The 12,512-nt window shown below is 46.1% G+C and overlaps 1 protein-coding gene across 4 annotated transcripts in view; it reads right to left on the minus strand.

The window, feature by feature from the left end:
* Window positions 1-12,512, minus strand: part of LOC134347450 (splicing regulator RBM11-like) — a 65,133-nt gene that overhangs the window by 30,848 nt on the left and 21,773 nt on the right. The window contains exon 6 of one of the 4 annotated variants that reach the window (XM_063049768.1): window positions 5,945-8,197. The exons of 2 other annotated variants lie outside the window; for them this stretch is intronic. In XM_063049768.1, the coding sequence (XP_062905838.1) occupies window positions 7,871-8,197 (327 nt within the window). In that variant the 3' untranslated portion in view covers window positions 5,945-7,870. Of the gene's footprint in view, window positions 1-5,944; window positions 8,198-12,512 lie in introns of those variants that run through there. One more of the 4 variants, XM_063049769.1, reaches the window with a different exon arrangement.

Raw genomic sequence — 12,512 nt, forward strand, 5'->3', positions numbered from 1 at the left:
AGAGGGATGAGGTCCTGAAGTGTGAGTTTCGGGAACTAGGTAGAAGGCTGAAGAACAGGACCTCAAGGGTGATGTTCTCAGGATTGCTGCCAGTACTATGTGATAGTGATGGTAAGAATTGGAGGAGATGGCAGTTGAATGCGTGGCTGAGGGGTTGGTGCAGGGAGCAGAGTTTTAGATTTTTGGATCATTGGGATCTCTTCTGGGGAAGGTGGGACCTGTACAGATTGGATGGGTTGCACCTGAACTCGAGGGGGAGCAATATCCTTGCAGGTAGGTTTGCTAGCGTGGTTCGGGAGGGTTTAAACTAATTTGCAAGGGGGATGGGACCCGGAGCGATAGAGCAGTGAAAGAAGTGCATGGAGTAAAGCCAAATCTAACATATACAGAGAGGCTTTGAGGAAAGAGAAGCAGAATAAACAGTGTGAAGATAGTAAGGTAGAAGGGCTAAAGTGCGTGTACTTCAATGCAAGAAGCATCAGGAACAAAGGTGATGAACTGAGAGCTTGGATATATACATGGAATTATGATGTAGTGGCCATTACAGAGACTTGGCTGGCACCAGGGCAGGAATGGATTCTCAATATTCCTGGATTTCCGTGCATTAAAAGGGATAGAGAAGGGGGGAAAGGGGAGGAGGGGTGGCATTACTGGTCAGGGATACTATTACAGCTACAGAAAGGGTGGGTAATGTAGCAGGATCCTCTTTTGCGTCAATATGGGTGGAAGTCAGGAACAGGAAGGGAGCAGTTACTCTACTGGGGGTATTCTATAGGCCCCCTGGTAGCAGCAGAGATAACGAGGAGCAAATTGTGAGGCAGAGTTTGGAAAGGTCCAAAAACAACAGGGTTGTTATCATGGGTGACTTTAACTTCCCTCATATTGATTGGCACCTGATTAGTTCCAAGGGTTTAGACAGGGCAGAGTTTGTTAAGTGTGTCCAGGATGGATTCCTGTCACAGTATGTGGACAGGCCGACCAGGGGGAATGCCATACTAGATCTAGTATTATAACGAACCGGGTCAGGTCACAGATCTCTCAGTGGGTGAGCATCTGGGGGACAGTGACCACTGCTCCCTGGCCTTTAGCATTATCATGGAAAAGGATAGAATCAGAGAGGACAGAAAAATTTTTAATTGGGGAAGGGCAAATTATGAGGCTATAAGGCTAGAACTTGCGGGTGTGAATTGGGATGATGTTTTTGCAGGGAAATGTACTATGGACATGTGGTCGATGTTTAGGGATCTCTTGCAGGATGTTAGGGATAAGTTTGACCGGGTGAGGAAGATAAAGAATGGTAGGGTGAAGGAACCATGGGTGACAAGTGAGGTGGAAAATCTAGTCAGGTGGAAGAAGGCAGCATACATGAGGTTTAGGAAGCAAGGATCAGATGGATCTATTGAGGAATATAGGGTAGCAAGAAAGGAGCTTAAGAAGGGGCTGAGGAGAGCAAGAAGGGGGCATGAGAAGGCCTTGGTGAATCGGGTAAAGGAAAACCCCAAGGCATTCTTCAATTATGTGAAGAACAAAAGGATGACAGGAATGAAGGTAGGACCGATTAGAGATAAAGGTGGGAAGATGTGCCTGGAGGCTGTGGAAGTGAGCGAGGTCCTCAATGAATACTTCTCTTCAGTATTCACCAATGAGAGGGAACTTGATGATGGTGAGGACAATATGAGTGAGGTTGATGTTCTGGAGCATGTTGATATTAAGGGAGAGGAGGTGTTGGAGTTGTTAAAATACATTAGGACAGATAAGTCCCCGGGGCCTGACAGAATATTCCCCAGGCTGCTCCACGAGGTGAGAGAAGAGATTGCCGAGCCTCTGGCTAGGATCTTTATGTCCTCGTTGTCCACGGGAATGGTACCGGATTATTGGAGGGAGGCGAATGTTGTCCCCTTGTTCAAAAAAGGTAGTAGGGATAGTCTGGGTAATTATAGACCAGTGAGCCTTACGTCTGTGGTGGGAAAACTGTTGGAAAAGATTCTCAGAGATAGGATCTATGGGGATTTAGAGAATCATGGTCTGATACTAGGCGGCAGGAGAAGATGGCAGCGCGCCACGTGTGCGCAGCTCTCCAGTGAAAATGATATCGTATCTGTTAAATAGGGGCCGTGGACAATTCTGATTTGATGGAGAACGGACGTGAAAGCACAGAGGAACATCTGGAGACATTTCTGAAACGCCCGTTCGCTGCTGTCGTTACTGTGTGGTTGGGAATCTTTCGGAGGGTAGGCCTCAAAATCCCCGGCCTTGCCTGCTTTTGGTGACCGAGAAGGAGGTCGAATCGTTCGGATAGAGATGCCGCTCAGTACTCGGTGTCAGAGAGCTGATCAGAGCTTGAAGTTTCGGATGACTCAGAATCGGATTGTGGTCGGCATGGCAGGGAGAGTTTTTCTTCCTTCTTCCGTCTGCGTGAGATGTGGGACATTTGAGAAACTTTGAACTTTTACTGTGCTCATGGACTTCTTCATCAAGTTATGGTATTGTTACACTGTTGAAACTATATGTTATAATTATGTGGTTTTGTCAGTTTTTTCAGCCTTGGTTTGTCCTGTGTTTTCTGATATACCGGAGGAAGTAATGTATCATTTCTTAATGCATGCATTACTAAATAACAATAAAAGAGGACTACGTGTCTTCATAATCATCATCAGGGACAGTCAGCATGGCTTTGTGAAGGGCAGATCGTGTTTAACAAGCCTTATAGAGTTCTTTGAGGAGGTGACCAGGCATATAGATGAGGGTAGTGCCGTGGATGTGATCTACATGGATTTAAGTTAGGCATTTGACAAGGTTCCACATGGTAGGCTTATTCAGAAAGTCAGAAGGCACGGAATCCAGGGAAGTTTGGCCAGGTGGATTCAGAATTGGCTTGGCTGCAGAAGGCAGAGGGTTGTGGTGGACAGAGTACATTCAGATTGGAGGATTGTGACTAGCGGTGTCCCACAAGGGTCTGTTCTGGGACCTCTACTTTTCGTGATTTTTATTAACGACCTGGATGTGGGGGTAGAAGGGTGGGTTGGCAAGTTTGCAGATGACACAAAGGTTGGTGGTGTTGTAGATAGTGTAGAGGATTGTCGAAGATTGCAGAGAGACATTGATAGGATGCAGAAGTGGGCTGAGAAGTGGCAGATGGAGTTCAACCCGGAGAAGTGTGAAGTGGTACACTTTGGAAGGACAAACTCCAAGGCAGGGTACAAAGTAAATGGCAGGATACTTGGTAGTGTGGAGGAGCAGAGGGATCTGGGGGTACATGTCCACAGATCCCTGAAAGTTGCCTCACAGGTAGATAGGGTAGTTAAGAAAGCTTATGGGGTGTTAGCTTTCATAAGTCGAGGGATAGAGTTTAAGAGTCGCGAGGTAATGATGCAGCCCTATAAAACTCTGGTTCAGCCACACTTGGAGTATTGTGTCCAGTTCTGGTCACCTCACTATAGGAAGGATGTGGAAGCATTGGAAAGGGTACAGAGCAGATTTACCAGGATACTTCCTGGTTTAAGACAGTATGCATTATGATCAGAGATTAAGGGAGCTAGGGCTTTACTCCTTGGAGAGAAGGAGAATGAGAGGAGACATGATAGAGGTGTACAAGATATTAAGAGGAATAGATAGAGTGGATAGCCAGCGCCTCTTCCCCAGGGCACCACTACTCAATACAAGAGAACATGGCTTTAAGGTAAAGGGTGGGAAGTTCAAGGGGGATATTAGAGGAAGTTTTTTTACTCAGTTGGTGCGTGGAATGCACTGCCTGAGTCAGTGGTGGAGGCAGATACACTAGTGAAGTTTAAGAGACTACTAGACAGGTATATGGAGGAATTTAAGTTGGGAGGTTATATGGGAAGCAGGGTTTGAGGGTCAGCACAACATGGTGGGCCGAAGGGCCTGTAATGTGCTGTACTATTCTATGTTTCTATGTTAAAGCAGGAGAATGGGGTTAAGAAGGATAATAAATCAGCCAAGATGGAATGGTGGAGCAGACTCAATGGGCAGAATAACCCAATCCTGCTCCCAAGTTCTATGATTTTATGGGTCAAAAGGTGTTCCACTACCTGCTTTGTGCAGTAGACTGACATTGTTCACATTGATGTAGTGCTGCTAGTGAGAGCGTGTGATTGCACTCTGAGTGTCCAGCACCCTACATCAACCTGGTGCTGCACATGCACTGGTGCTTACCGCTATAGCACTGTGCTCCTTCCCTTCCACCCACCTGGGGTTTAATGGTAAAAAGCCTGAAGTCAGGGAGTCCAGAGGAACAAGCCCAAAGGTTGAGTCTGCGAGTCTGGGCCAGAGACCAGAGGGTGGATCCCTCGTGTCTGCTAGTCTGGGCCAGGGAGTGCAGGCTAGAGAGTCAGTGTCTGGGAGTCTGGGCCAGGAAAGGAGGTTGGATTTCCAGTGTTCGTGAGTCTGGAAGTTAGAGGGTTAGTGTCTGGGAGTCTGGGCCAGGAATTGGAGACTGGAGCCCTAGTGCCTGCAACCCTGCGAGTCTTTTGCTGTTGTTGTCTTGTTTTGTTCTGTGGTTGTTAATGTTTGTGTCGTCCTGCTGAACGTGATAGGCTTGCTATGTCGCTGCTGGAATGTGCAGTGAGACTTGCGGGCTGCCTCCAGCACTTCCTCAGGTTGCATTGGTTGTTCATGCAATAGTACATTTCACTGGACCTTTCAATGTGCATTTTCTAACAGTTCACACACACACAAGGATGGGAGGGGTATGGTCCGCTATGGTCCAGGTGCAGGTCAATGGGTTTAGACAATATAATAGCTTGAACAGACTAGATAGACCAAAGGGCCTGTTTCTGTGCTGTGGTGCTCTATGACACTATGTGATAAATAAATCTGAAACAGAATCTAATTTGATGTCCAAGTTCTCTCCAGCTCATAGTAAGCATGTTTGTTAATTGTAACACCGCTGGGAGTGTGTGTGACTGTCCCTTCTGGAATGGTACTGGACGCATAACAGTGGGGAGGGAGTGAACCCTGGCCTATGACCGCATCTGTAAAGACCTCGGTGTTCACACATCTGATTCTGCACATGCTGCAAATCAGGAGCAATTCACACAAAATGCTTCAGGAATTCAGCAGGCCAAGCAGCATCTATGGAAAAAAGTGCAATCGACATTTTGGGCCGAGACCCTTTGACGTTCCTCCAGCATTTTGCGTGTGTTTCTTGGATTTCCAACACCTGCAGGTTCTCTCTTGGTTAGGGATTCAGCAGGTCAGGCAGCGTCTATGGTGGAGAAGAAGCAATCAGTATTTTGGGTTGCGACCTTTCTTCAGGACGGGAATGAGGGTCAGTATAAAAGGGTGGAGGGGAGTTGGTAGAGCGAGCGAGCGCTGGCAGGTGATAGGTGGATCCAGGTGTGAAAAGGGGAAGTTAGGCGGGTAGGGATGGGGGGGGGGGAGGAGTAGGAATGATGTAAGAAGCTGGGAGGTGATAGGTGGAAGTGACTAATGGCTGCAGATGGAATCTGACAGGAGAGGACAGTGCATCACTGAATAAAGGTAAGGAGGTTTATTGGCTCTCCTCCATTATGTCCTGTTTAAGTTTAGAGAAAATAAGAAGTCGGGCATTTGATACTTTTGAGCAAATCTGGTGACCTTTTATCCAATATTTTCATTTAATTTGATTTATTACTCTTTCAATCTCTTTTTTCAAAGTTTTAGATTTGATCAGAAAGTCTTTTTTTGGTCGTATCCTCAAAATGGACTGCCCAGTCTTTTTTGTTCTTTTTTTTATGTAGTGTAGTGGGTTTTTTCCTCTCTTCATTTAAAACTCAATGTTTTTTCTTTTCTCTTCATAAACTTATAAGAGGAGAATTGCTATTTTCATTTTTTTATTATATATTTTATACTAGTTTAACAATATCTATGATTTTGACAATGTCTATCTTAATCTCAGTTTATATTGTTACTGATATATATATTTGAGATAATTCTCTTGATTGTATTTATGCTCCTTTTAAATCAACAAAAAGATTAATAAAGAAAGAAAGGTAAGGAGGGGAACTGGAGTGTGGTTGATGGGCAGATCGAGAGGGTGGGGTCAGCGTGTTAAGGGATAAGGGGGGTGGGGGAGAACAGAGCAGAGTGGTTACTGGAAGCTGGAGAAATTGATGTTCACATCGTCAGGTTGGGGACTTGGTGTTCCTCTTCAAATTGGTGAAGAGGGTGCTGTGAAGCAAAGTGACCAGTGGGAGGATGCTGAGCTGTGGCCTTTCATCATGCCCTCCTTCAGTTTTGGGCAAATGGCTGGATTACACCTCAATGGACAATCAAGTGTCTGCTTGGTGCTGCCCTCTGGAGGTCATTTAGTGGAAGAACAGGCTGAACCGCGGCAACATCCCATGTATCAACATTTTACGGCCATGTCACTCTCAGACTTGGGCTGACGTTAATTTTTTTGACTGCACGGTTTTCTGCTATCATAATTATATGTGCTGTGTGCTGTTGGTACTGTGATTTGCGCCTTGGCTCCAGAGAAACACAGTTTCATTTGGCTGTATTCATGTATGGTTGAATGACAATTAGTTGAATAAGGAAGTGCTCTTCATCAATACCATAAGACAGAGGAGCAGAATTTGACCATTCAGCCCATCACATCTGCCCTGGCATTCCCTCATGGCTGATTTATTATCCCCCTCCAACCTCATTTTGCAGCTTTCTCACCATAACCTTTGACACCCTGACTAATCAGGAACCTATACCCAGGGACTTGGCTTCCACAGCCACCTGTGTCAGTGAATACACCACCCTCTGGATAAAGAAATTCCTCCTCATCTCTGTTCTAAATGGACATCCCTCTGTTCTGAGGCTGTGCCCTCTGGTCCTAGACTCCCCATCATAGGAAACATCCTCTCCACATCTGCTCTGTCTGGGGCTTTCAATGTACAAGGAACATTAGCACCTTTTTAAAACATGAGGACTGATCTGAGAGCAATAATATTTAATTTCTGAAGGTGACAAACATGCAGCTAATTCAGATTTAATGAGTAAACCCGGCAGTTCGGTGTTTGCAGTATGGAGGTACTGAGAATCAGGGACAGACAGGGACACAGTACACAGTGCTTTCAAATGTACAGTACCAATTGCACAAAATGGGTGCCTTTTTACCCCTCTGCTTGGCCAAGTGCAAGGGCTGGTTACACTCATTTAGTCCCACCAGAAGGAATATCACACCCTGGACTAATGCAACAGCGAGATCTATAATACACTGCTCGGGCATCGCTCTTAAACACAAGAGATACTGCAGATGCTGGAAATCCAGAGTGTAACACACACAGTGCTGGAGAAACTCAGGAGGTCAGGCAGCATCTATGGAAATTAATAAACAGTCGACGTTTTAGGCTGAGACTTCATGAGTCCTGATGAAGGGTGTCGACCTTGAAAGGCTTATTCATTTCCATCGATGCTACCTGACCTGCTGAGTTCCTCCAGCATTTTGTGTATCTTGCTCTTAAATTCATTCATTCAAATCTCTCTCATGAATGTAGTCGTAGTAACAACAGCAGGCTGCAGCTCCAATATATATTTCTAGCTGCGCTCCAAGACTGGAGAGATGTGATTTCAACCATATAAGTGGCCTGGCCAACCAGATGATTCCCACACTTCCCTTCAAGCCAGTAACAACACTGTGGCTGTCCGTGTGTGAGTGATGCTCACTCTCCTTTGCCAAATTAACCCTGCCTTCGTACAGAACTGTTTGAAAGTTTTAGGAACCCTAGCTATACATAGGTGCCTAAGACTTTTGTACAGTTCCATACAACCAATGCAACCTAGTCCAACAACATCAGAGTGTTTAGCTTAAGTCAGTGTCTGTTGAAGCAGCTGGATTGCTTAAATGTCTCCTCCGAGACCAGCCCTTCTCCCACTGTCAGTATTTCTTCTTTTTGGATTTGTGCTTCCTGTACACATGCTTGCCAAAGCTCTGGAACGCTTGGCCTCTGCTGTCACTGTCGGAGTCCGAACCCACACTCTTGCCTCCTGCACTGTCGCGGCCGCTCCCGTGGTCGGGGTCCTGTGATGGCCAGCTGTCCTGCACAGGAGGGCCGGGCCTGGCCGTGAAGCTCTGTGGCTGGCCGTAGTAGGGGATCGGGGGCATCGGTGCTCTGACCTGCTGGGAAAACGGCTGGTAGTATCCTTGCTGTTGTTGAAGTATCTGGGAATGGAGGTGATACTGCTGCAGTGCGTAGGAATTCATCTGAAAGAAAGAACGGACTGTCTTAGTGAAACTGTAGCATAGCAGGTCAGGCAGTATCCAGGGAGGGGAAGAAACAGAGGTGTTTATCAGGACAGTGTCGCATTGCCTCAGCACTGCACAGAGGATGTCAGAATCAGCCAGCTCCATCATGGGCACCAGCCTCTCCACTATCAAGGACATCTTCAAAAGGCGATGTCTCAAAAAGGCTGAATTAAGGATCCTCACCAACCAGGAGTTGCCCTCTTCTCATTACTACAATCAGGTACAGGAGTCTGAAGGCCCACATTCAACAATGCTTTTCCTCTGCTATCAGATTTCTGAGCAGTCCACAAACCCAAGAATACTACTTCATTACAGTCGGCCCTCCTTATCCGTGAGGGATTGGTTCCGAGACCACCCCCTGCGGATACCAAGCAATGCGGATGTTCAAGTCCCTTATTTAACCTGTCTCAGTGCCGGTGGACCTTGGGACCCAGGGCAGCACAGGACCCGCTGCCCGCAGTGTTTCTGTTCCGTTGACATATAATAACTAATACAATGTAAATAGTTGTTATACTGTAGGGAATAATGACAAGGAAAAAAAATTTGTACATGTTCAGTACAGACACAACCATCGTAGCTCTTCTGGGAACGCCGATGTCGATTCTCCTGTCATCTTTAAGTTCTTGAGGCCGTAGCACTTTACATAACCAGCCAGCCATCCCTAGCACTAACACTTGCACAAATTTCAGCTTCTTTCCACTTTATTGTGCGAATGCTCGATTCATTCCTACCGACCTTACGGCCCACTTCGGAATGCGACATGCCACTTTTCAAAAGATCTAGTATTTCTAATTTCTCGGCGAGAGAGAGCACTTTACGCTCCCTCTTAGCCTTTGAGGAATTGCTTTGACCACGTAATTGCTTTTTAGGAGCCATTTTTTCACAGAAACAAATTAGTGAATGAATGAGACGCGAGGCGAACAATGCTGGAACACCAAGTGCTGGAGAGAGAACTTCCAGGTTTTCCTGATTCGCAGTTGGTTGAATTCGCGCATGCGGAACTCACGGATAAGGAGGGCTGACTGTATTCCTTTCAAAGCTCAAAGAAAATGTTATTATTAAACTACATAGGTGTCGCCATATACAACCCTGAGATTCATTTCCTTGTGGGCATACTCAGCAAATCTACAGAATAGTAACTATAACAGGATCAATGAAAGATCAGAGTGCTCAAGACAACAAACTGTAAATGCAAATATAAATAAAGCAATAAATAATGAGAACATGAAATAATGAGATAAAGAGTCCTTAAAGTAAGATCATTGATTGTGGGAACATCTCAATGGATGGGCAAGTGAGTGAAGTTATTCCCTTTTGTTCAAGAGCCTGATGGTTGAAGGGTAGAAACTGTTCTTGAACCTGGTGCTGCAAGTCCTGAAGCTCTTGTACCTTCTTCCTGATGGTATGGCCTAGGTGGTGGGGATTTCTGATGACGGATGCTGCTTTCCTTTGACAGTATTTCATGTAATTGTGCTCAGTGGTTGGGAGGGCTTTGCCTGCATCCTCTGCTTCCAGTCCTGATGAAGTGTATTCCAGCCCTGAAATGTTGACTGTTTATTCCTCTCCATAGATGCTGCCTAACTTGCTGAGTTTCTCCAGCATTTTGTGTGTGTTGTTCAAGACTTCCAGCATCTGTAGAATCTCTTGTGCCACAGTAGCCTGCTGGTTAAATGGTTAATGTGTCGTGGGCATGCTATGTTGGTGCCAAAAGCATGGCAACATGTGCTGGCTTCCCCCAGCACATCCTTGGACTGTGTTGGTCGCTGAGGTGAAACCATACATTTCACTGTGTGTTTCAATGTTCCAATGCACATGCAACAAGTAAAACTCAACCAATCTAGATTATTATTAATGAGATCATCTAGAACAAGCACAGAACAGGTCCTTCCGGCTCTTCGAGCCGCAATGCCCAGCAATCCCTGATTTAATTCTAGCCCAATTACTGGACAACTAATTAACCTACAAGCCCATATGTCTTTGGACTGTGGGAGGAAACCAGAGCACCCGGAGGAAACCCACACGGTCATGGTGAAAATGTACAAACTCCTTACAGACAGTGGTGGGAACTGAACCCATCGTTGGTACTGTAAATCATTGTGCTAACCACTACACTACCGTGTGATGGGAATTGAACCCGTCGTTGGTTCTGTAAATCCTTGTGCTAACCACTATGCTACCTTGCCATGGTACTATTAATTACTCATTTAATCTAATAACAGGTGGTGGGTGGAGATATCTCTCTACCAAAGGAGGTGCAAAGGTTCCGGCCTGAAACATTGACTGATCGTTTCCACGGATGCTGCCCGACCTGCTGAGTTCCTCCAGCGTGTTGTGAGTGTTGCTTTGACCCCAACATCTGCAGAGTACTTTGTGAATAGCAGAAGTCAACATTGTGGTTCGAAAGCCTGCGTCAAGGTCACAGTGAAGAATTCTCAGGCAAAGTCAAAGGAAACTCGGGACATGGGGGAGGTGGGTGGAGGAAATCCGTGGGAGTGTGGAGGGGGTGCACAAAAAATGCCTTGGGAAGGGTTTGCACAGGAAATACCCCAGGGAGGGGGCACAGGAAACGCTTGGGTTGAATTGTAAAGAGAGGAGATGTGCAGACTTGACCTTTGGGTCTGTTCCTCCAGACTTGCTGATCTCCATACATCCACCTTCAGCTTTGTCCTCCGGACTTCACCTATGTCGATCAGAGGTTTGACCTTTGGGCACCAACCCCAGGACACGCTGATCATAGGTTTGACTGTGAGTCTGAGAGTCTGGGGCCAAGGTCTGAACGCGGCCAGTCCTGGGGTTGGAAGCCTAACTGTCTGTGATGAGATGGGAGGGTGTGAAAGGGATTTCTCCTTTGTTTTATTTCCCCTCCCCATCCCTTTTCTGCAATTCTGCACTCTGGCCTCTTACTTCTCCTCACCTGCCTCTCATCTTGCCCTGGTGTCCCTTTCTCCCATGGTCCACTCTCCTCTCCTGTCAGATTCCTTCTTCTCCAGCCCTTTACCTTTTCCACTTGTCAGCTCCCGGCTGCTTACTTCATCATCCCTCCTCACGTATCTGACTTCACCTAACATCTTCCAGCTATCCTCCTTCCTCTCCCCCACCTTTTTATTCTGACATCCTTTCCCTTCCTTTAAAGTCCTAACGAAGGGACTCTGTCCGAAACATCGACTGTTTATTTGCCTCCACAGATGCTGCTTGATCTGCTGAGTTCCTCTAGCATTTTGTGTGTATACTGTATATATTTAAGGACTTTTTACAAGCGCAGATTGCACACTTGTGTCTCTCAGGTGCAACTGATGAAAAACAAACCCTAATGCCAAGGAAACAAGGCCCATGAATGAAAAATTAATGATTCTTGCATTTCTCCGAGTCATAGTCAGAGAGTGGGTGGAAGCAGGCTCTTCAGCCCATCGAGTCCATGCCAACCATTGAGCACCCATTGACAGCCATCTTACACCAATCTATTTTATTCCTTCCCATTACGTCCACACTTTACCCAGGTACCCACACATTGGCAGCCACGTACAGCAGCTAATTAACCCACCACCTCCACATGGCTTTGTGGAGGAACCTGGAGAACTAGAATCAGGTTTAATACCACTGGCAAATGCCATGAAATTTGTCGTTTTGCGGCAGCAGTACATTTTAAAGTATAACTAAGAAAAAATATGAATTACAAGAAATATTATATATAAAATTAAATAAGTCGTGCAAAAAGAGAGCGCAAAAAAAGTGAGGTAGTGTACTTGGGTTCATGTTCCATTCTGAATTTTGAAGGCAGAGGGAAAGAAGCTGTTCCTGAATCATTGAGTGTGTGTGCACCTCCTCCCTGATGGTAGTGATAAGAGGGCTTGTCCTGGGTGACGGGGGTCCTCAATGATGGATGACACTTTTTTAAGGCATCACCTTTTGAAGGTGTCCTGGATGCTGGGGATGCTGTGACTGACGAGGACAAACTCCACACAGACAGCATCGGAAGTGGGTATCAACCCTACATCTGGCACTGTGAGGCCACTGGTGGTGAAGGGGCTATAGCAATTAAAGACTTGATTCTTTGCTTTCCTAAGAAGGGCATTCTCTCAATGAGCATTGATAGTGTGATTTTAAACGTAAACAACAGGAATTCTGCAGATGCTGGAAATTCAAGCAACACACATCAAAGTTGCTGGTGAACGCAGCAGGCCAAGCAGCATCTATAGGAAGAGGCGCAGTCGACGTTTCAGGCCGAGACCCTTCGTCAGGACTAACTGAAGGAAGAGTGAGTACTCACTCTTCC

Source organism: Mobula hypostoma, chromosome 6 (assembly GCF_963921235.1).
Source record: "Mobula hypostoma chromosome 6, sMobHyp1.1, whole genome shotgun sequence".
NCBI classification, from domain to species: Eukaryota; Metazoa; Chordata; class Chondrichthyes; order Myliobatiformes; family Myliobatidae; genus Mobula; species Mobula hypostoma.